General features: G+C 39.6%; 1 protein-coding gene across 1 annotated transcript in view; it reads left to right on the top strand.

Annotated features, from left to right (window-relative positions):
- The window catches only part of LOC136057731 (von Willebrand factor D and EGF domain-containing protein-like), a 161,992-nt gene that overhangs the window by 67,848 nt on the left and 68,322 nt on the right, over positions 1-25,822 (top strand). Inside the window, exons 11-15 of the mRNA XM_065750577.1 lie at positions 2,476-3,407; positions 16,905-17,041; positions 18,380-18,541; positions 21,848-21,952; positions 24,045-24,159. Coding sequence (XP_065606649.1) covers positions 2,476-3,407; positions 16,905-17,041; positions 18,380-18,541; positions 21,848-21,952; positions 24,045-24,159 — 1,451 coding nt within the window. The remainder of the gene's footprint in view (positions 1-2,475; positions 3,408-16,904; positions 17,042-18,379; positions 18,542-21,847; positions 21,953-24,044; positions 24,160-25,822) is intronic.

The following is a 25,822-nucleotide window of genomic DNA, read 5'->3' as shown; positions in this document are numbered from 1 at the left end:
GATGACGATGGTTGGTTCTTAAACCTCAAACTACTTAAGAAAGACAGTCTAGAACCAAAGCCAGGAGTCTCTGGGCTCTAGACCACATTTTAATTCCATGCTTATGAACTCTAAACACAGATAAAAGGTGTTTCCAAAACAGAAATAGGTTTGATTAGCTGTGTAGGTTTGTTTGTGTGATGTTTGTGGCTTTGGTGGGTTTTTTTTTTTTTTCAAATAATAAAAAAAATAAGGTGGACATGGCCAGTTACGTTTACCTGTGAAAATATCTCAAGATCAGCTCATGCCATGATAGTCAATTCAATTCAGTATGAGAATAGTTAAGTGTGGGAAAACATGGCCCAGTTGGATCAAATCCAACCTGCAGTCAGGTGGATCAGCATGCAACTTAACATGCCACTTAATCTGTGAATGGAAGCTTAGCATACAATTAATGCAACAAACTTCAGATTTCAGAAAATGAGCAAATGCTCCTGCCATATTACCATTAACCAGCCTACGTAATGGCTATCTGATGGCAATTTTGACACAGGGTCACTACGTGTGCTATTTAAGCCAGCAGCCATCTCTAATGTCTTACAATTGTGAGGATGACTCAGGGGGGCTTGCTTCTGGGAAGGCAAATGGAGAAATAGTTTGGTGCAAGAATGACAGACTTATTCCTTCCTGAAGATAGGTTAACAAGAGCATTGGGAGCAGCTGTTCAAAACAAATTTGTTGAACAATCAGAAGCCAAAGCAGAACATAAAGAATTTACTTCTAATATAGTGAGGAATGCTCTAGTGCTTGGCACGTGTGATGGAGGATACCTTCAGGAAAGGTATGGGAAGCTGCTGCTATGCAAGAATGGCGAGAGGGACACTAAATTCAATTGTGCAGTACTGCCAAAGATGGATTCTCAAGGACACTTCAGAGCCAGAGTCAAAAACCAACTAAGCCAATGAAAGTCTGCCACTACAACCAGGATCAGTCTCTGATCTACCAAAAGAAATGGGGCAACAACAACAAAAACAGCCTAGAGGGTCACTGTACTGCTTTTAATTTCATTTTAAATTACACTTGAAGCATGCTAGGCTTTCTGCAGCACCTGAAGCTAGGCTGAGTGCTCACCATCTGGTTGCTCGGTTTTTTTCCCTGGCCCCCACCTTTCCCAAGCAGCTGAAAACAGATCTGTTTTAAACATTGGCTTTCCATTGCAGTATTTAAACAATAAAACAACATCAGAGCCTCCCAGTCTCTAAATAGTACGTGAACTAGGAAGAGATGATTTTTAAAACGTGTATGTTAAGTAGAATTTTTTTTCCCCCCATACTTTTTGCAGTTAATTATTAAGAAACCAGGAATACCACTATCCACTTTGGACTCTCGCTCTGGATTAGCATCCAATTCACCTTGAAATATCTGCTTTCAGCTCTTCCTTTTTTATGGGTAACTAAACAAATACTGCTTTTTGCTCTCTTGTGCAGAGGACAGGAGGTCCTTCCTAGCTTACAAAATTGCATGCCTGTAAGGGGTTTCCAGAGCCTCAGGCCTTTCCAAGACATACATCCCCATCACACATGCCATCTTCAATATATACTGTTAAAACTGGATAAAGTCAAACCTGCTTTCTACAACAGTATCTATGGTTTGTCTTACAATATTGACAAATGCTTACACCTTCCTGAACCCTCTACATTTTGGCTGTAAGACAAAACTGATGCCAAAATAATTTACATTTTTGGTAATGTTTCAATTATTCCTGGAAATGAAGTACTGTCAACTATTAAGGCAAGAAGCATACTTTTTTCTATGAAGCTTCAGAATTCCTCTTGCACTGCATGAATAAGATCATGAAATTTCTAGAGAAAATACAATCACGGCTGTTTATTCAAACTGAACTCTCAAGAAGTTCATCCATCATTAAAGAGGTAGTAAATTAAAAAAGGAGAAAAAAATCACCATCTATTATGCAATATTCTAACCCAACAATCAAAAGAAAACTGTTTTGTATCAAAAAAAAAAAAGCTCAAAGAAAGTGCCATTAGAGGACAGAAATTAAGTATGCCAAGAAAAAAGAAAAAGATATACTGATCCAACTCTTAGAGAAAATATTCTTCATTCCCCAACCTACATCTGAGTCACACTACAGATAAATCCAAAGCGTTATTTCATGTCTGATATACAAAGGGCAACCTGCACCTTAGAAAAAGTCCTGCAAAGTGACGTCCCACAATTAGGCATTGCTCCAGCAAAGCACTTAAGCATCCGTTACCAAAAAGCTCCAATTTAGTCCTAAGAGATGTACAGAACAACTCAAGAAGGGCAGTGTGTTAAAAAAATAAAGAAAATAAAGATTAACATTAAGCATTTTCTTAAGTACTTTGTTAGATTGAGAATTTATACATTCCCCAACCCTGGGGAAAGTTTACCTAGTGGTGTAGATCAATTTGCTGAAAGTTTCCTTCCTCTAATCTCGCTCTATTTTTAACCCAGAATACCTCCAGGGAAGAGTTTATTTGACAAAACTCCAGCACCTTCAGAAGGGAAGCAACGGAAAAATTACTGCAGATGTCAGAAGGAGAGCACAAAGTCCACGCCCTTGGTAAAGATGCTGAATGCCTTTCAGATGCAATCTCCTGGTTTTCATTATGATAATGTGGATTATACTTTTGCAATCCCATATCTGGATGTTACATCAGAGTTTGTCACTAACTCAGGCAAAGAGTTTGCTTCGAGAGATGATGGGAAACCGTCACCCAAGTTCATGTATCAAAGATATCTGCCTAAATCAATCAAGAAGCGAGGTAGCCTCGAGGAGCGATTAAAACCCTTCACACATAATGCTTCCATGAAAAACAATTCCCTTAACTTTACCAAGACAACAGGAGAACTACAGAGGCCAAAAAGACAAGAAGACTACTTTGCATACTCAGCACTTCACCCTTTGCATAGCCCAAGCCAGACAGAAGCAGAGAGCTTCGCCTATTTTTTCCCAGAGGATTATTTTGAAGGGATTCGGTTAAAACTCCCACTGGGATGGCCCACACCCAATGGCCTAACCTCTGCCAAAGCTCAGGAGATTTGCCATCGAATTCTTGCAAATTCTACCATTGGCTTAGTGTGTAAGGCCCTCCTGGGAAAAATGATAGACGAGGCCATCAGCATATGCATGTTAGACCTGCAGCTCAAGGATGACACGGCCTGGGTGAGGGAACTGATAGCACTTTTGGAAAATGAATGTGAAAGACGAGTGCTAAGAAACAGAGGTAAAGTGTTTCATGTTGGAAGCCAGCCATCTGCTACCCAGGAAGAAATCTTTGCTATTCTTCGCTGTCCTGCATTCTGTAACGGCAATGGGCAGTGTACAGACCTGGGCTGCCAATGCTTTGAAGACCACAGCTCCTATGATTGTAGTACTGCCAAAAGTGAGTAAAAAATTCTGTTTGTTCCCACCCTACCCATCTTTCTATGGTATTAGAGTTATTAGGTAGAACATCTGCACAGAGTTGTTTGCTCTTCAAACAGTGCTACCAGTAAGATATTTGATGAATTAGTAATCAGTTTTTGACCTTGAAGAGCTGATCAAAATATGTGGTTGGCTGGCCCTTCGCTTTTTCGCCTCAGTAACTTTTTAAAAATGGATTTTACAAGTCCCTTAGCAAATTGGTTTTGCAGAAGTGATTTTCTTTACATCTGATCTATCACTAGCACGCTGACAAGCAAGTTTCTGACAAAAAGAGGGTCCTGTTCACCTTGCAGTCAATATTCATGTTAACACTGTACAAATTCTTTTTTCTTTCTTTCCCTAATCAACAGAGAATAATATTTGAAAATGAATTTCATACACTGTATTAGTTAAGAGAAAAAAATTACATGAGAAAAAGAACAAATGGCCAAAGCTACAGGACCTATTTGAACCTGCAGACCTGATTATGCAAATATTTTTGAATTTCCTTACATTTACACAGGTGGCTATCCTAGATTCGTTTATTCTTTACCGAGTTCACTCCCTCAATGGATAAATCTGAGTCTAGTGTGAGAACTGACGGCGCCTGAAACTTAGCACACATATAAATGCTAGAATTCCTTTCAAAAAGCAAGCCCTGCCTCAGCAAACCCCATCAGCTTATGCTCAAAGTCACAAAGGCTCAGCCACGCAGTCGGGTTACTGCAGCTTAAGAAGCATTCTGCAGCTAAGCTGAAATAACAAGACATGCTCCTTCATCCATCCCAAATGTGCAAGAAAGCCTTTTGCTGTGATGCTGAGCCTAGTGGACATTATCCTGTATTTAGGACAGTGAGAGCTCCTATCTAAGGTCTGTGCCTATGGCTTAGCAATATCTCAGTCCCAGAGCTCAGCAGCACATCTGATACTCCCAAGACACTTACAAGCTGGGACAGGATTACCCACATTCTTCTCAATAAACACGTCTTCACTGCACTGATTTAAAGTGGCTTTTTTGTTAATGGCATTTGCTTCTTGTTAATGGCAAGCTAAAATTTATAGGATTGTTTTCTACCTTTCCTAAACTTCTGAAAAATTCATTCTCTTTCACCTAGAGAATTGACACCAGTGACTGAAAAGCAGCCTGAGCAATGTTGCAATTATTATTCTATATATAATTCAGTGTTTAACTTCATTCTATGCAATACAGCCAGGGGAAGGGAGTTGTTTAGAGCATATGTTTAAATTTTATTTTGCTTTTCTATGGTTGAAGTACTTCAGATCAGAGGAAAATAACTTCAGTATGACCTTTCAACCAAAAGCTAATGGTACCTTGTCTTCTTGCTGTTACATCAACTATAAACAAGGGCAAAGCCCAGAAACATGCCCTGAGACTGCACCAGGAAGAGAGTAGCGCTCCACTTCCCTTTTCCTGGCCTCCAGTTTGGCACTGAGCATAAGCTGTCCTAAGGAACTGTGGTTTGTCACTGCATGCTCAGAGCAGCCTCAGGATGAGCCAGGTCCCTAGGGCAGCACACTGGGCTTCAGGCTCTCAGAAGAGACAAGTTGCTGCAATTGGGAAAACATTGTCTGGGTGCGAGCACACCAACAGTAATATTCACTGCTTGAGCAACTTGCCTAACAAGACACAGAAGGCTCTCTTCCAAAAATCCCATTCACTTTCCCAGCACCTCATGCCAATAGGGTGTGCTCCCTCACACCCCTATATAGACCTCAAACTACACTGACATCAGCGCTGCCACATCTGTAACCCCACAGCTACCTCACTTGGAGTCTGTGCCTAGTTAGCATTTTACTGCAGCAAAAATCAGGTGAGAATGGCTTTAAGGCTTAATGCAGCTCTACAAAGGGCACTTCCCCCAGCTCATTCACCAGCTCAAAGTGCAGTAAAATGATCCATGTCTGTCACACATTACAGCTTAATGCCACTGTCCCAAAGCCCTCACCGAGTTGCAGTGCACATTACAGCTACGAACCTGTATTTTTTAAACTAATACCTTGACATATATTCAGTAGACAAACTTTAAGTACAAATGTTATTTTTCATCTGAGAAAACCTACAAAACACATTCATAATTGCAGCCTGAGAAGAATGCTTTGTAGCTATGTAAAGAGTGCTCAGAAGAGAAAGCATTAAATACAAACGTAGTAGAAATTACCATGTTGAAACACCACTATTTATTTTCTCTGGAGGAAAAAGTAGGAGCATGAGTTCTCAATATGCAGAGATGTCTTTCCAAGGGCACCCCTGACATAGGGAACAATTCCCATTCAATTTTCTAGTTCCCCACTGTACCAGTGGGATGATATGACACCTTCTCATCAACAGCTGTCTATGACAGAGAGGTAGGACAGCAATTACTTGTGCTCTACTCCACATCCTGGGGATACTGGAAACTCACACAGAACATAAAAACAGAATTCAAAATATCACAACAGGTTAGAGGGATTCACTTCAACATTGAAACTCTTCTCTGCCACATATAGATTATTTCCTTCTTTTCCATTTATAATCCATCTGCCAGCTTGTACAGAGTAAAGCCCTGACCATGCAGCACGTCTCACAATAGACTTCATAGCCCATGGAAACCTCTGAGATGTTTTAAACATGAAAATAAGGATCTTAAAGAAGAGCTGCTGATTCCTAAACATTCATATAGACAATAAAACTACTTAGCAATGTCTTTAACATAGGTTCTCCAAGCAGAGAACACTTTGAAAAATATACCTGTGAATACATAAATTGCTATTGATGAGTCTTCCCAGATTGTGTCACCCAAAGAGTTCTCAGTTTTTCCAAATGACAGATGAGTGGAAGGCAGTGTAAATTTTCCCTAATGTCAGTGGCAACAGTATGAAGATCATCATCTTGTTAGTCCCCTTAAAGGGAAGGGCTTACTTCCATTTAGGGAACATAGGATTGACAATTAACTTCTCAGCATGCTCAGCACACTTGCCAAAGTTTTAGTGATAAGAGCTCTTTTCTCCTTTACTGACTTCTGCATGTCGTGATTTTATAACTGTGCAAAAATCTTTGAATCATATTTCTGCATGCACTGTGCATACTTGTGGCCCCAATGACAGAAAATACTTCCTCCAAAAGTACTGACAAAGGCTCATAATCATTAAAAAATGACTAAGTCCAAATTCATCTACAGCTTATCTCAGAAGGTTTATGTCTGTCATACAACATCCAAAAGTCAAAGTTCTAGATTCTGGAACCTGAATTTGTTCACTCCTTTAACTTAAAGACACTGGTACAGGTTGCCCAGAGAGGTGGTAGATGCTCCATCCCCAGAGACATGCAAGTTCAGGCATGACTGTGCTCATAGCAACCTGTTGAGCTGTAGGTGTTCCTGATCACTGCAGGCGAGTTGGACCAGATGGCCCTTAAAGGTCCCTTCCAACTCAAATGATTCTATGAAGTTCTTTTGACTATGAGTTTATTGGCTATGCAGAAGAAAGAGTGCTGTGATGGCACTCCGTGAAGCAATGTGATGTACTACGATGAGCTTCATGCATTGCAGACTATTTATGAATTCATTTCTAAGTGATCTCAAATAGGTTTTTTCTATTTCTCTATACAACAATACAGAAGCCATGTACCTATAAAAGTACCTGATCTTAGAAACACAATGGAAAGGAAATCTACACATCCAGCCAGAGGTCAGATGTCCTACAAGGAGAAATAAAATTTGAGTTCCGGCACTTCAATCACTTGGACATTATAATGCTTAGGAAAGGTCAGCTAGCTAATTCAGTACAGACAAACAAGATATAAGTACCAGCTTGAGCTTCACCTTTAGCTGTTCTTCATTTTAGTGTTTTATTGGCAATGTTCTTTTAAGATAAGCACTCCTTTTCACATTTCACAGGCAGAAGTTTACTACTCAAACAGCATATGATGTAACATCCATTTGCAAGCAAAATTATTGCAGGATGGCAGAACAATGAAGTGCTTCTTAAATAACAGTTCAGAAGATTGGATGTCCTCAGAGTCCTGCTGACGTCACTAAAGACAGGATTTCACACCAGAAAATGCTATAAGAGATGAAGAATTAAGATTAATCTCAGAAATATAAAGCTGCATCTTCTAACAGGAACAGCTTGAGCTCCCTGACTGGCTGCTCATGCAGCCTGACCCGTCTGCTGAGCATGGGCAGCCCTCACTGTGCAAACACAAGCAGGATAAGCCTAAGGGCCTTTTTGCTAATAAGCACAAGTAGGAAGGCAAGAATAGGAGTAGAAATTTGGAACTGAATTAGGTTTCTGCAGGACACACAAAACTGCTTGCTGCTCTTCTATAAAAGAAATCAAGACAATGTATTGAATATGACAGAACATCTTTTTATACATTAAGTTTAAATGCATGTATTTTAAAAAGAAAGAAAACTTTTATATATCCCAGATCAATAACATTAAGTTCCAGAGTTAAGAAGAAGTTACTTTCCCACATTACATGAGTAACGAAGGAGATGGCAACTCCTTTTCTTGGCTATATATTCTCTCATTAGCTCCAAAACAAATCTCCATCTAATTTTCTCTGGCTGAAATTTTATATGTGAATTAGAACTCCCCCAAGATCAAAGAGACCATCAATATAATTCAAAATTCAAGTATCTTTTCCAAGGTTACCCAATCTCAGCTATGCTGTCAATTTAAAACAACGAGCTCTGCCACTCAGTTTTGACCAGAACACATGCACATGTGAAAAACAGAGATGGCCATGCAGCATTTTTAGGGATCAGAATACAATTGGTAACGTATTTGGAATAATTTAAAAGGGGAAAGAAAAAAAATGGATAAAGAGAGAAGATGCAAAGCATGGCTCGCAGACAGTCGTACTCCCTCGCTCCGCCTGCCTCCAGCAGGAGCGGTCCAGGTGGCCAGAGCTATAATTATCCTCCCATGAAAACTGCAATTTGGAGTTGAAAGGCACCTCTGAAATTTGGCAATGCTCCAGAAGCTCAGACTTTCTTAATGTTGCTTAACATTTCATAACCCCCCCCCTCCCAACACCTGTATAAGGTGCTTAAAATGTCGTTACCACCTGTAATTAAATGCAGAATCCAATTACTGCGTATAGCAAATCAGGTTGGTGCTTACCGTTTGTATATATTGACCATGTTGATTATAAAAAAAAAAATCAGGACTAGTAAAGCACTCTTAGAGGAATGTAATATGCAGATTGTATGAAGCTCTAAAGAGCAATTACAAGATAAAAGGTAATGAGGAATAATAAGGACAAATTAGTTTCAGTGAAGTAATGACACTTGAAGTTTAAATTTCTATGTGGAAAGTTCTGGAAAAAATATAGCCAGCAATGAAAAGAAGTGAGCAAAAAAGGACAGTGAGAAGATGGAAAGTTAACACTTACCTCTCACACTTACAGATAGAAAATTCTCATATCACAATATGTGTCTGCCTGTCTGTATATTGTTACTAATAAATTCTGTGAATCCAAGTGCATTTCCAGGGCTGTGAAACGCAGCGATATGGATCCCTCGAATCCCTCCACAACAGTGGGCTGTATAGACCTATTTTAATTGATAGCCCAGATGACATTATCATATCGCTTTGGGCCAAGTCCTGTTCATGTGTTATAATTAAAGTACAAACTATTCTAAAATAAAATTATATGGAGTAGCAGCACTGGGTCAGCTGTTACAGGCCAAAGGCAGGGACTCAAAATCATCAAGTCATAAAGGCTGGAAAAGGCCTCTAAGATCACCAAGTCCAACCCATGGCCTCTAGCCACGCATCCACGCGTTACTTGAACACCTCCAGGATCATGAAACAAGTACAGGAGAAATCTCATGGTTTACACAATTGTGCCTGATTTTTAAGCTTCACTCTTTTATTAAGGATGAAACATGAGGGAGCAGTTTAAAGATTTAAATGATTTCAAGATCCTGAGGTGAAAGGGGATAGTGGATTTCAGTTGTCTAAGTCAAGCATCTGCCCTTCAGATTCTGCATTTAAACATATTGACTTTGCAATAAATATCTCTCCTACTTCTATCAGTTCAGTGGTCTTTACACTCCAGATCATGGTGCCATAATGGTTATTTAAGGGCTGTTAGTCTGTCAAGTAAATGGCTTTTCCTCAGCACAAGTAATGTGTGCTTCGCCTGCGTGATACTTCACAACAGCACAGAAGGAGTCATTAGGGTGTAGTGGGTCAATAGAAACTTGTCGTGCATAAGTTAGTCTACACAAAGCGTAGAATGAATACCAGCAAAAAAGTAGTTAATTCCTTAAATCAGTTGGACACCTACATAGAAACATACTACTCAGCAGCGTAGAGGTGGCAGCCTCCGCTACCAGCCTGCAATGCTGGTATGAGATACCTTCAGTGAAGACCTAAAACATTTTATCTCCATGAGCACTTCAAAAATAGACAAATGCTTGAAATAATGGAATTTGTCTGATCCTCACCACAGGAACTAATTGCTTTTTAAAACTGGTCTGTAGATTAGTAAATAAACAAATATACACCACCACGCTTCTGGCTGACTGGGCAAATCCCTTCATATGGTAGAGAAAATGCAATGCACTGTAACAAATAATTGTATCAATGTCTCAAAATTAGATTTCAAAAGTTGTGTCAATCATGGCTGTGAGAGCAGTGAGCAGCATAGCATTACTATTAAAGAGGGCATTATTACGAAAATAAGCATAATGCCCATTTAATAATTTCAAAAGCTTATTTTCTATTAATTAATAAGTCATTGGGCTTAATTTTCCTCTTCATTATAAGAATTCCACTGACTTTGGTGGATACAATGTTATCAACGTCACCGTTATTATTACTTTGATTAAGTTTATGTTATCAAGGAAAAATTACGTCTCTCTTCACCAACATCCCTTTCTTTTCACTTTTTGCTCATATTGATTATTGCCTTTTTATTTCTATAATTCTGAGTTTCATATCCACCCTACTGAGGGAGGATGCCTGAAAATTTCCTGTACCCATGCTTCCCATGTTCCCTCGAATACGTACTTGTTCATTCAACAACTGCTGGACAGTAAATGAGGCAGTGTTATTAGATTACAGTTTGGAAGCTAACTCAACTGTATATACCAAGTACACTTCAGTAATAATGCCTGTAAGGCATGGAACACTTCATGCAGATCTCCATATACTGTAGCCACAAGAACACTGCTTCAATTTCATTCAGACAGTGTTCTTAGAGCTTAAAGACATTATGAATTTATTCTTACATTCTTCAGGATGACATTAAAGGAATGAAGGAATTTTCACAGAGATATCAATACTATCCAAAAGAGATTATATGCAACTTGAATATGAAAACCTTAATTTTGATATTATCTGCACTTAATAACCAACTTTCCTCAGCCTATCAGATCATCCTGAAAAAATAGTTTAAAAAATAAATATGAAAACACTTAAGTAACGTTACTGGCTTCAGTTATTAAGCTTTTTCCCAGTTAAAAAAAATTTATAAGGAAAATCTAAAATTCAAATATTTTTAAGTGTTTACTTTGAAACATAACATTTCTTTCTTCAAGCCATCTACAGAGAAGTGGGCCTCATTTGCGTGAGTTAACTACTACTGCTACTAAGCTAACTGCAAATAAGTTAATAAATAATTTCACTAGTAACAATTATTGCTAATGACAGCATCTTATATGAATAAAATTGTTTGATTATAGGTACCTATAGATATTGACCCAAAAATTTTACTCCATTATATTCTTTTCAGACTACAAAAAGAAAAACATCAGTTGCCATTATAAATCCATAATGACTAAATACCAAGAATTTGAGATTATTTGTTCTGAACTTTTCAAAGATTATTCTTTGAATATAGGATTTACCTGTTTTTGAAAATGCCATTCTCATACTTTTAGAACGATTAACTCGCTGGTGACAGGACAAGGGGAAATGGCCTTAAGTTGGCCAGGGTAGGCTTAGGTTGGGTATCAGGAAACACTTCTTCACAGAAAGGGTTGTTAAGCACTGGAACATGCAGGTGGTTGAGTCACCATTCTGGATGGGTCTAAAAACCTTTTGGATGTGGTGCTCAGGGGCATGATTTAGCAGAGGGTCGTTAGAGTGAAGGTAGTATGTTTAGGTCGTGCTTAGAGGCAATGAACTTTAAGGTCACTTCCAACCTGAGTGATTCTCTGACTCCAACCAAAAGATGTTGATAGGATAAAACAAAAACATTACTGTTTAACAAATGCAACATTTACAAAAGAAACAAACAAATGAAAAATGACCCTAGCCTAACCTATCATTGATATCCCCTAACTTACGCCACTGAGGTCTCTTATATGGATGGAGACAGACTTTCCTCTGTCAAAGAAAACATTTCTGCCTAGAGTTTTCCAAGTAGTTCTCAGGGACTGACAAGCTTCATGTCATTTTTGAGACTTTTCTTCTTTTCACAGCAATTTTACTTCACTTTTTGACAGAGCAGACACACTATACACATCGGAAAAGACAAACATCAATAGCAGCCTTAATCTACTGGTTTAATTCCCAGTTCTTTCCACTCAAAGCACAGACCAGGCTGAGCTATAAGAGTGCTATTAGCCTGATAGTTAAAAAGTCAATAGAAACTAAGTTTTAAAAGGATACCAAATCCTCATGATAAGGGACATGGAAGTTTGCATGCTTAGTGATCCACAGAATTTCCTGCAAATCAGATCAAGGAGATTAGTTTCTTCTGGTGATTACTTTATTTGCTTTAATGCAAAGCAGTGAAGGAAGTTCAGTGAAACATAGTTAAACAAAACCATTTTCTGAAGTATATAGAATTCAATGCTGGAGAAGTTTACAAAATTACAGATATAATTTAAACTGACCCAAGCCAGACAATCCAGATGCATGCCTATAACTTCTTTAAACCAAGCTGTTTGCAGGCCCTGCAGGAAATTTCAGTCTTAAATCTTGTTAAAACCAAAACAAAAGAAAAAGCTCAGAACAACCTCCTTCCTCAGATACTCACATACACAAGCAGGATAAATAACAAAATCAAGGCAATTTATGAGCTACAGAACTAAAACCTACTAAACATTTAAAGGTCCTGTTTAAATTGATCAAAGCCAAAAATTAAGTGTAAACATAAAACTTCTTTAAACCATGCTTTATTTTCTATAAATCTACCTACAATCTATTCTAGAATCTATCAGTATATAGAATCACAGAATTGTTTGAGTTGGAAGGATCCATTAAAGGCCATCTGGTCCAACCCCCCTATCATGAACAGGGACACCAACAGCTTCATCAGAGGCTCAGAGCCCAGTCCAACTTGATCTTGAGTGTCTGCAGGGATGGGGAATCCACAGCCTCTGCGGGCAACTGGTGTCAGTGTCTCACTACTCTTATTGTAAAGAGCTTTTAGCCTTATGCCCAATCTAAATCTTGTCTCTTTTTATTTCTAAAGCATTTCTCCTCATCCTATCACACCACATCCTGCAAAAGAGCCTGCCACCTCCTTTATGTTATACATATATGTTATGTTCAAACAACTATGAATAAAAATGTTCAAAATTACTTGATCTTACTCCAACTCAGTAAGCCTAAGGAAGAAAAAATTACTAAAAACAAACAATCGGACACTAGCTTGGCCATAAAGAACATGATGATGCCCACAAGCCTCTTCCTGCCAACATCCTTTGGAGCTCCATCATAGCAGCCTTTGCATAGAGTGTGGCTGCCCAGGGTCCTGCTCTGAAGCGCCTGCAAGAGACTGACAATGAGATCTGCTTTGGTATGACAACGAGTACTCTGAACGTGCAATCAGATCTTATATTTTACCATGCTTCAGGACCATTTAGAAAAGAGGCAATATTCTATAGTTAACAGCATACTTTTCTTCCCCTTCTATTGCCGAAGTAAATTGCTAGTGAGCCTTTTAAAAATAGAAGAGATCAAATAGACATAAAATGTCATAGTGAGCTTTCTAAAGCAAAAATAATCTTCCATATTGTAGCAGCACATGGATGCTTTCAGTGTGAAATTGAAGCAGTTCATTTCTCACAAGCAGGGAGATAAAGTGCTCACAAAACGCCTTTGCCACCCTCTGCCAGGGCTTGCTCTTGCTCTCACTTCAGTCTCTGGCACTAATTGCTGCTAAGACAAACCAGAAAATTTAAAGAGAAACTATCAGTAAAAAGATTGGCAGGTAAATGGGAATTTAGTCAAACACAGTATTTACCAGGGACAGGATAGACTCCCAGGTTCCTGTTCAGATCTCAGGTTTTGGCCACCTTTCATAATGACCCAAAGTGCACCCACACAGCAATGGTTGGTTCACTCATAACACACATCTGCAATCCATCTTGGATACTACAGACCACCAAAGCAGAAAACCAGGTCCTTCTCATGTCAGCTAAAGAGCATAAGCCTGTAACTTGCTACTCAGACAAACTCAAGTTCTTTGGGTTTTGCGAGCAGGGAAGAGCATACTCTTCATCTAGAAGCCAGGGAAATCACTGGTGTGCAAAAATCCTGGGAAAGAGAATAAAATAGCTAGTCCTTTTCTTCTTGGGGAGGATTTTCAGATGAGCTTTACGTTAGGTACAGGTTCCAGAATAATACATTCAATAATTGTGCATATGACTGCTGGAATAACACTACACGCTAAATATAGATAATAGTTTTGGATGTATTTGAAAAGAGAAAGATTCAGACTTGCTTTGCCCAAGCTGTAATACAACCAAGCACTAGACAGCCACGGCCAGACCTTTCGCAGCCACATATCTGGTGCCCACAGCCATGCCAGTAAGCACTGGAGCTTGCTCAGACAGCTTGATAATTTCCAGCACAGGGCTGGCTTGAAACCAGCCATATCAGGGCACAGGAAAGCGAGCTTGGCCCGTGTGTATCCACCTGCTTTCAAAAAACCTGCTTTATAAATATTGTATTGGACTATTAACACGGGCAATTTTCTTTTCCACTTCAACAGCATGAAGCTTCATCATGAAGCTGATGCTTATGATATGGCGCTTGATTTGTTTTTCATGACCTAGGTGCTTATTCATCACCCTGAGCAAGAAAAGGAGGCACTCCATTCCCTTCTCATTATTTGAACAAACTTCTTGCCAGTTTTGATTTCAGACCTACTTCTCCAGCCCGAAGTTACATGTATAGCTTTCAAACACTGCAGAAGGATGTTTATTTCTCCTAGGATATACTTCTAATCGAAGCTGGAAATCAAACATGAACTACATTGAAATCTTAGTAATGGACAGATAAGTGTAGTTTTACAAAACTCTTGATTTTGTGTCAAATATCTACATTTTACTTTGATGTCTATGCACATTATATACCACAGCAAATACCTCTAAAACCAATTGTGCATTCATGCTGATTTTTATTTTTATTTTTTTTACATCTATTATGTAGCCTGTGCTCCTTGTCAAGTCTGACTCACATAAATGCCTACAGAAAGGGCATTCACCATCAGCACCTCTGTGGTTGCTACTCTTTTCAGTAAATTCCTTCTGTGGGTGAAGGAATGGGATGGGTCTGGCTCCCTGCTTGTTGCTTTGCACAAAGCAAAAAAGCGACAACTAAATGGAACTGAACCCATGCTCCTCTCTAATCAGCCAAGATCTTTGAGACCTTTTAGAAGTAGCCTGTCCCAAAGTCATTTCAAAAAGCATTGAGGCTGGGTCATTTTGCTTTGGCCTCAGCACAGTTGGGCCAGGATTCCCATGGAGAGGTAAGGAACCCTCTCAAAAGCAAGCAAAGCTCATAAGAAACCAGCCTGAAAGCCTGGCCTGGAGAAGGAAGGGCTGCTGGAGCATGCTTCTGTGCCTCACTCACTCCCAAATTATGGAGTTTTACTTCACCCACAGAAGCCTGAAGAAGCGCCATGATAATGAAAATGTTAATGCAATCTGAGCTACTTCAGTACTAGTAGGGGGAACCATTAAAATCTCATGAAAAACGTAATGAAGCTTTTTTTTTTTTAATTATTTTTTATGCACTAACCACAGAAGAAAGCACTTTATCAAAACCATTCTATACATCTAATATTTTTGTACATCATAGGAATTCAACTAACATGAATGCCAGTAAGCTGTAAACCATTTCTCTTCTTACAAATATTGCAAAATGTCCAATAGTGCTGCTAATACTGCTGCAATAAGATCTCTAACAAAAATAAAATAAATAAGAAAATAAAAAAACCTGGAAGCATTTTAGAAGTACAGAAAAAATCTTTTCACTATTTCTCACATTTATGTTGCTTGCCTTCCTTTCTCTGAAAAGGAATGAGAGTCATGCAGCTATGTTGTTATGAGCTGCAATCTGGCAATGTTTAAACAGCATTCATCCTACTTATAGCATAAATGACAGAGCCCAAAAGGAACAGCAAGGTATGGGGAAGGTTATCAGCTCAGCTAAGGGCATTCTGCCCCTTAAATCAGGACTGTGCCAATGTACCATTAAGTTCCTGCTTCAGATAAGCTACAGCTCAGAGAAAACGGGCAATATTGTTCTGCCAAAGCAATGACGATGGGGCAGGGAAACAAAAAAAGCTTTGCAGCCTCTCCCCAACGTGTAGGAGGCAAATAGCTCATGGTACAGCATGCAGGAGCATGCCACACCTCCCAGGGCTCCCAGTCATACTCCTACTGGGAAATATTGTTCAGGAAACAAGAAGTAAGTCTTCTGTTTTATGTTGTTTGTCATCATAATGGCTTCTCCTGACCATCAGAACTACAAATTATCAAGGCCATGAACAACACACTAGGCCATGGTCCTGACAGACTGGTGGTACTGACAGAGAATATCAGAGACCTCCTGAGCACTGCACTATCCCAGAGCCTAAGCTGAACATCTGCCCAATTAAATTTTGGCTGAGGTAGAGGCGTGAATTCGGCAGCTCAATGACCTTTCATTTTGACTCTGTAAAATAACTCCAATAGGAAAGCACAGAGCAGTTATAAATCATGAACACCTGAAGCTCAACAGCATACAAATGAAACTTTATCTGAGAGTCATAAAAGATTTTAAAAACAGTAATGTGTGAAAATCAACCTCATAAACAGGACAGCACTTGTACGTCACTTAAACCCTATTTAAGGCCTCAAAATAGAATTTAAGGGAAACTCAGGTGGTACATAACGTTTGTGCTGACCCTGTGCAGAGCTGAGTGTCACCCGTTAAAGACTAATCCTCAAAGCAAGCATTCTTTTAAGGACCATACTTTTTATTACACCCACAGCTTTGAAATAAAAAAGAACGCCTTTTACACAGTTGTTTCATCTTATGAGGAGTCTGATGGCTCAGTCATCTTCAAATACCTCCATTTCCCACCTTGATGCTTCTGCACCCTATGCCGTAACACACCATCCTCCCAAATCAACACCTTAACAGGCTCAGACAGCGCAACACCATAATGACAACCACACAGCCTCTGACAAACCAGGGAGGAACAGCATGTGTTACTGTCTAAAACATTCTATCATTTCAGAGCAAGCTTTGGAAATCACAAGCTTGGAGAACGGGGGCTTATGCGACATTCGCACTTCTGATTGCAGTCGTGTCCGTGTGTACGGTGTTGGCTTCAAGGATTCTCCCCAGCTGCACTGTGAGGTCACCAGATTAATTGTAAGCTACTTCCCATGGGCTCGTCAAGTATTGATGATACAGTCATGCTGTAACACGTTTGTATTAAACTATTCAACCCTGAGCAGTACAGAGTGCCTTCCCATTGCCGCAGTGGGTGAAAATCCCATTGCCAGTGCGACTGCTATGAGTTCAGGGAGCTGAAGAGGCACAGCTCTTCCCTGAATCCTTAGAAATGCAAAGTTACATCTTGCCAATTTATTCTGCGGGGTTTTGTTTAACTCATGTTTGGTTCAGCTACACTATAGTCCAGTGAAGCCTGAAATCACGAATATTATTTCTCGTTTTGTGCATCTGCAATACACACGCTTACTTGTTTCCTTAAACTTGTTTGAATGCTAAGTGTTGCAGTTAAACACAAGGTTTCCTCCACACAGTTGTAGGCTCCAATAGTTCAATACAAAGTCACAAGTTCCAGCAACTATTAAACCCACTTCTTCTGTGAACGCTACATAAAGGCTACATAAAGGCTACATAAAGGCAAAGGGACCAGTGCAAACAAGGAAATGTTACAAAAGTAAGAAAAATGAATGCTCACCCACCTCTGAGGACCCAGGCTCACAAGGAAAGAACTCCAGAAGGAGAGATCATCACCAAGAGATACTTCCTCAGCGGCAGTCAGCTCTTAAATGAGGTCAGAGAGGGGTAGAGCCTGGCTCCAGCCCCCTTCTGGTTGCATAGGTGAATTGCCTTCACCTGTGCTCCCACGCTGACTGGGTCTTTCCTTCAGGTGCTCTATCAGTGGTTCAGGCTGTGACTTAGCAGTCCCCATTCACACTATAATTTTATTATGAACCACTGTAGAAAAGGAAAATGCTAGGACTCAATTATTTTGTACATCTGCATGCACAGATAGATGCTGGATTCATCTCATAAATCTACCTCATAAAAAAGATGCTCAGTCTTTCAATGTTAACAAGACACAGCTGAGATTGGCATACCTTGCTCACTTATAATCATGCCTTAAGTGAGTAGTAATGTCTGATGCAGTCAGTCTAGCTCAGCAGTGGACATTACCTGAAAGAGTCAGAAGATGCTCAAGCTGCAGAGCTCTAGGAGCAACCAAAGTGCTGCTCCACCACCTTCCCCTGGCTCATCCTAGCTGCTCATTCGAAGTGCTTTCCTAAAGCAACAGATCGCTTCCCTGCATAGAGCAGCCTGGATGGCTCTTTGCTGCGGTTATAATAACAACACCACCTCTTTTAATAAACCATCTGTAAATGCCTTCTATTATTAATTAGAAATATAAGCATATGCTGACAACTGGAACTTCTTTGTATGAGCCCTCAGTTTCTGCACTCTCCTTCTGTTTTACTGTAGCATCTCAACGGCGAATGGATATCAAGAGAGCAAGAAACCACACGAGCAGATTTTCTCAGCTCTAAGGCTGTTGACTGCCAGATTCCTCTCCTGAACATTACAGAGATGGAAGCTGTGCACTTTGTAGCTGGCGATGAGCCGTTCGCAAGATGGCAAGTGAAAGTAGGAATTTCTCCTTACGTTTCTAAGACATGATTTAGAAGAAGAAAATCAGTTGTCGTGGTAAATTAAAATGCAAAGCACACGTGCATCCCTTCAGAATAGGAGATGCCTCACATTAATGGGGGGGGGGGGGAAACACAACCAAAACAAGAGGAGCTAAAAGCAGGTGTCTTTGTAGGCAATCCAAAAGTGCAAATTGCAATCACTTCTTCAGGTAATCACCTGAGATTGATGCAGCTAGACTAATCAATTGTTAATCATTAGTATTTCATTTCTGGAAACTCCAGCTCAAATTCATGATTAGGAAGTAAGTGCAAAGTGGCTCGGACCCCGGTTTCAAGGCAGACACTTGCATTGCACTGAGTAGCAATGGCATGGTGTGGACTTGCATGACTGTGTGCAGCGCCTGCATGAGCTGAGTCAGCTCTGCTGTGGTTTTATCCTCTTTTGTGACACTTAAATTCTACATATTTCTATGTATTTTCTAAATAAATTGTTGTCTTGGAGCCTTGTGCCTGCTCCCCTTGGTCTGGTGCTCAGCCTGGCTGGTTATTTCAGCAGATCAGTTCCTTTGCTAAGACTGAATTCATTTAAATGCTCCATCAATGAGAAAAATATCTTGCAAAGGAAGAAAGACTGCAGATTTTTTTTTTAACACTGTCACAAATAAAAATAAAACATTTGGGTGTAAAATTTCCGTGGGAGCACAGCTTGTCCATCAGCCCTTTCTCCAGTGCAACCAGGATAGGTGGTGTGCATTCAGAGTGCATTAGGACTCAGTTTGCTTTCAGGAACTGCCTTCCAGCCACGAGAAGGTTAGCATTGTTTTTCTTATCTTTTTTCCTCCCAAAACACGTGTAAAAGGCTTTTCTCCTTGCGCTTGAGTTCAAAGAAATCTCAGCACTTGGGAGCCTGCTGCCTTTCCCCTCGCCTCTGAACACTGCAGCAGAACCAGCTCAGTGGCTGTGCAATGCGTGCACAATTAAATCCCCTCAGTCCCACCCTTTGGCATGCTACCCCAAGTCCTCCCCCATGGATTTTTTTGCTGAATGAATTGTGAAGGCTGAGCTCTGAGCTTGATTTCAAAGGTAGTGAGCTCTATGTGACAGCACAGAGAACGAAATGATGATCTTTTCAAGATAAAAAACGGTTTGAAATGATTTCCGCAAGCATTCAAAAATTTGCACTCCAGAAAATTCCTGGTATAACTTATTTCAATGCTGAACTTCACATTTACATTAATAGATACTTTTTCAAATGCAGGAAAAAGGTTTTTTTCCAAAATCAGAATAAATATTTGTAAAAAACAGTGTTCAATAATTTCAGAATCTCTCCTCTGACTCAAAGCAAATTTCAAGGGAATCAGCAGAATTTCCCATCAGCTTTTTCCACTACCAATGCTGGGGGAACAAGAGCTTCCCAAGCTCTTCTCAGTCCTCTTTTATGTATTCATGCTTCACATTTTACTTATTCTTCCTATGGCATGGTGCTGCTGCATGTCGATGAAGCGTACACAGGCTACACCAGAGCTCATGGGATAATTGGTTTAAATATCAAAACACATCTCCCACCTGGGCAGCAGTTGACACAGGCTGTCCATGCAGACATCTGGGTGAAGGGGTGTGAGAGCCTGGCAGGCACTTACCTAATTTGGGAAGCAGGTCTGTGGTTATCTTCAATTTGTTATCATTGCCTGTGTTTGTCAAGAGCAGGAACAATATTTGCTCAGAAGCCAGTGAGGCAGAAGCTGAATTTGAATTCAGCAAGTTCTCACAGCTTTCATTTCTTGTTTATAGAACATTCACATGAATCAAACTGTATCTCAATGATGAGTGGCACAAGCAGCCAAGATAGCTTCGTGGTGCATGAAATGCTCTTTGGGTAAAAGGAAAGACCTCCTTCCTGTCCTGACTGCTGGTCCAGAAGCAGCAGCTCCCCCCTTCCAGGGGACATGTGCATTCAAACAGGAAGACACAGCTCTCAGGAAGCTGTTGGCGTTTAAGGGTCAACTCAATCTGAATAGAAGTTGGCCCGAGCTCGAGTCTCATCACTGCTTTTGGACTTGGTTTCGCATCACTAAGGTGACTAATGGAAAAGCAATTGAAACAACTATAAAAGGGCCCAATTCTAAAAAGGCATCAAAATGGAAGTTTATAATAATCTGTAGAAAAAAATACAGATTTAAAAAGAAAGTTACCATCCGTTCACAATGCTCACTTCAGACATAAAAATTAAGTCAATTTTCGAGCTTTTTATATTTTTCCTTGTCTACTCATTTCACCCATTATTAGTGCACTAACACTGAAACAACACTGGACTCTCTGGTTAAAGAGAGAAATGGAATGTAAAATGCATTAAGAATAATATATTCTTAATGGAAGTTCCGCTGCCAATAAGCACTTCAGTTCAGAGAAGTGCCAGCCTTGGAGTGCTGCCTCTTTTGTCCTTCTCACAGAGAGGAGGATCAACCCTTTAGAGTCATAGAATGACTTGGGTTGGAAGGGACCTCACGGATCACCAAGTTCCACCCCCCTGCTGCAGGGAGGATTGCCAACTGCTAGATCAACTACTAGTACTTTACTTCCCCAAAAAGTGTTTTTACATTTGGGGTTTCCACACTACTCTGAGATCTTTTCATTTTTATTGGGGAACAAAAGATAAACGTAAACTCACACAACCCTTTTTTTATTGTACAAGTAGCCATATATTAAACCTGCCATCCTAAATTAAGGCTTTCTAAAGTGCCTACATGTACAGGAGTGCCCTTCTGATATACCTTCCTATGGAAATAGGACTGTTGCTGTCTGGTATTATCCACCCTAGCACTATTGAGAAGTTAACATGAAGTATCCTTTACTTTTTTCTTTTTTTTTTCTTTTTTTGAGGTTATTACTAACTGATTTACCAAACAGTAAGAAAGCAGTCCAAAATTTCAGGCAAATATCTTGCTTTCATTTCACACCTCCCTGAAAACCATCCTTATAGTACTCATGTCCCTATGCAGTCTCCACAAGCACACTGAATAAATAAACAAAAATATAAAAAACCTAAGGAAAGAAATACCTGACAGCAATCAGAAAAGTTGAATGCCTGCTAAGCCAAAAGATCTTTTAGTTATTAATGAATAGTTTCCACTTTGGAACATTAAGTAATTTGTTAGCTTGCAGTACAGCGACTCACAAGTGCTTTAATTTATCTTATTGGCAGGCATCCAGTTCAAGGGTGCAACAGTATATGCTCCAAAATGAGCAGACAGTCTCCATATGGAACATTATTACTTATAAGGATGATTTTTGTATCATTTAGATCACTGATGATGGCTTCCAGTACAGTAATTCCAGAGTGCTGACCCTGTACGACGCAGTCTGCCAGGCCTGCGAATCCCAACCAACAGGACTTTGTAAATTAAAGGTAATTTAAAGAGCATAAATGTTTAATATGGATCATTCATCTCCTCCCTATTCCTCTCTCTCTCTCATGCACTGTGTGCAACAACTATTTTAGACGAGGAAAATCTATTTTGTAGTACAGCAGAACAGCCTGATCCTTTTCTGTCTTTCACAACCTCCTGTCTGTGGGTGTTTATATACGTATGCACGCTTTACGTTGGACCTTTCTCAGAAGGGCACTTCCCAAAGAGCGTGGCAGACAATAGGTATGTGTGCAGATGTCAATGCAAGTAAATAGGACTGTGGTCTCCCTGCCATGAAGCTTGTCTCCACTGTTGAAGTATCTTTCCTAGGAAGCTGTTAGGTCTCCCAGGCTAGTTGGATAGGGTACTGCAACTGTAAGGCATTTCACTTCTACACCCATTTTCTGCTGTCTCGAGAGATATACTATGACGTATGTTACACAGCCTTAGTCATATGAGAAAACCCTTGAGAGAGCATAAACCATTCTTGCTTACATTAAATAACACTAAGTACAAACATATAGTGCTTTGACAGCTTCAAAACCATAATCAAAAGCCTAGTGCTATGTTTAAAACTGCCAGCATGTGAGGAACTGCCTGGAGAACACTATATCCTTTTCATTTTCCTGTGAACGTACCAGTGTAACATCCCTCATCCCTTGACAAAGAGGATGCCTGCTCTTATTTTCTATAGAACTGCATTAGACACTTTTTTTTCAATGGGCTTCCTAAGATACTTTTGAAAGGTGTTGATAACAATATTCTGAATGTCCTCATCCTACTTTCCTACCTTGAGACAAGTACAAGTGAACAGGAGACCACTGGTCTTCATTCTTATAAAAGGAAAATGAATCAGGTACATCTTAACCAATTTGCCTCACTGTTCTCATTAACACTAATGGGAAAACACAGTTTTCAAAGTTGTACTGATTGCAACAGAGTATCAGTTATCAAAATAAGATTAAAGATCAGATTTTTCAAATAAATCAGTAAAAAGAAATGAGTTTATGAAGTCCAAATGAAGGCAAAACTGTTTAAATTTAAGACTAAAAATAATTATGTTGTAACCACTTCAGTTAAAACTATTTGTTGCTCTTTTTATGACAAGGGCTTTCCCTATTCTTACATTTTTGGAACTCAGAAATTGATACGCCATCTCCACATGCTGATTTTCTCTCAGTGTCAGAATAATTTCTAGCCTGAGATGCTTCAAGGGATTATTTGAACTAGGCTTCCAATTGCATCAAACCACGTTCTAATTACTCCTCTTATAACATGACTTTGTAATACATAAAATGCTTTCAGAAAAGGTGTTTCAATTAAGGGAAATTTTATACCAGGCCAGTTTGCATTCTGCGTTCCTCTTTTACGGAGGCTATTCTCTACCACATTATCACATTAGGAAAAAAAAAAAAGAAAGAAAGAAAAAAGAAAAAGCAGCTTTTTCATCAGAACTTCAAGCATTTGAAAGTAACAATGTAATAAAATCTAATTAACATCCAAATTTTAATGCTGGAGATCTGTCATGTTGTATCAAGTCAGAAAAATTATGGGAGTCCTTTTAGGTCTTGGCTTTGTGGGTATTTTTTACTTACTTACCTATTGCACTTAAAGTAGTGCTATTTCACCACCAATACAGCCCACTAACCCACGTCCCTAGTACCACATCTACACATTTCTCAAACACTTACATGAGATTTCACGGAACTCACTTCTGAGTGCTACTGAATAGCCACCACATCAGAAGTCACAGCTGGGAATAATGATCACATCCACTACATACTGTTAAAATGAAAAGAGAATCATGCTCACATTCATCTATGACAAACAGCACTACACGTTACCTAAAATAAAGGATAAAAACTACAGGGATCTTGCACGGAAACTGAACGACAGCCACATCATGCATTCTCCCTGGCAGGAGAAAGTACCAGCATATAAATTGATTTTAATTTATTGTTTCAAGAGAAAGCAAGATCTTGCTTATCTACAAAATATATTAACTGTTTATTTCTTAACTTTCTTTTTTGTTTTTTGTTTGTTTGTTTTTTGCATCCACCACCCACCCATTTTTATTTCCTTTTTTGACAGGACAAAACTTGTAATATAGATGGACTTTGCTATGGGGAAGGAGAGTCAAGCCCTACCAGTCCTTGTCTTCTCTGTGAACCCGACATTTCTAAGTTCACCTGGTCTATTAATGAAAGTAAGACAGCTTTTTCTAAGATTTTGAAGCACTTAGCACTTAGAATTTAGTATACTCAGTTTATGAAATGCACAGTTTCTCTATTTGCTGACATGGATCTATCCTGCATAGAGCTTGTGGACTGTCTGCAGTGGGAATAATTGGAATAATTAAAAACGAAAGTAACACCTTATAAAGAAGTTTTTGTTATGCTGATACCACATGCAGGGCCCATATTTGTCAGTAAAAGGTGTTGGACCCTAAAAACATCTGTGATTGTCTCACAGGTACAAATCTTAAAGGGAACAATTTGAGGAAAGCACTGCATTTAAAACACTAATGTATGCTTTTGGTATCTCTAAGGAATGTTTTATTTCTCTGAGCCAAATACTACGAAACACCACACAAAAGACCATGGCTTGGCCCAGAATCTAAGTGATAAGGAAACGAAGCAGCTCACTGTGCAGCCCTTCCTACCAGGGTTCATGGGGATAGCTGCCTGTTAAAGCAACTCCTGAATACTAAGGATTCAATCAGTCATTTTTATGACTTTATTCCCAACGTAAACAACAATTGTTGCTTAAAGCTTGCTTTACAAATAGATCATGACTCTGGAAACATCAGTCTCACAGTGCACCTCCCCACTTACAGGAACACATCTACATCTGTTCAGTATGAAGACTATAATAGTGCTTTCATGTAGATTGATGTGTCGGTTCTAGATTTTCTTCCCTGGGCAGCCTGTTCCAATGTTTGATCACTCTTTCAGAGAATAAATTTTTCCTAATATCCAACCTGAACCTCCCCTGGAACAACTTAAGGCTATTCCCTCTTATCCTGTCGCTGTTATCTGGGAACAGAGGCCAATACCCAACTTGCTACAACCTCCTTTCCGGAGTTATAGAGAACAATAAAGTCTCCCCTGAGCCTTCTCTTCTCCAGATTGAACAGCCCCAGATCCCTCAGTCACTCCCCATAAAATTTGTGCTCCAGACCCCTCACAGCTCTGTTTCCTTTCTTTGGACATGCTCAGGGTCACAATGTCTTCCTTGTATTGAGGAGCCCAAAACTGAATGCAGCACTCGACATCAGCCTCAGCAGTTCTGAGTACAGAGGGACAATCGCCTCCTGCTCCTGCTGATACAAGCCAGGGTGGTACTGGCCTTCTTGGCCACCTGGGCACACTGCTGGCTCACGTTCAGCCAGCTCTCAACTAACACACCCAGATCGTTTGCTGCCACGCAGTATCTGATGTTATGTTCCTTTGTATCTATAAAATCTCGTAACCCTCCATTCAGTTAAAACCACCTGTGTGTTTACCTCTAAATGCACACCAGCATCAATATTTCATTGATTACTTTGGGCACAACTTTTATGGGCTTCATGGCTTGATTGTTTGTGAAGTAAAAGTTAAATTAACAGATGGAAGATTTCAACAGTTTTGCCAGGACAATCTGCTGGAGAAGCACTTTAGAAAGCTTTGATAGCACAGCAGCAATGAGTGCAGAGATATTTAAATAGCTGTTTAATGTGAGGCATGCTATGGAAAGCAAAGCTTGATAGAAGGATATGCACACACGAAAGAAATTCTGATGATGCAAAGGCACAAGCTATCTTTAGCAGAACAAACATACAGTTCATAATTTTAGAGTGTGACTTTAAATTAATCCTCCATATCGTAAAT

The sequence above is a fragment of the Cyrtonyx montezumae genome, unplaced genomic scaffold (genome assembly GCF_038088225.1).
Source record: "Cyrtonyx montezumae isolate F1298 unplaced genomic scaffold, pur_monq_1.0 scaffold_7, whole genome shotgun sequence".
NCBI classification, from domain to species: Eukaryota; Metazoa; Chordata; class Aves; order Galliformes; family Odontophoridae; genus Cyrtonyx; species Cyrtonyx montezumae.
The sequence above is the reverse complement of the archived record's forward strand: the minus strand, read 5'-3'. Positions and strand labels throughout refer to the sequence as shown.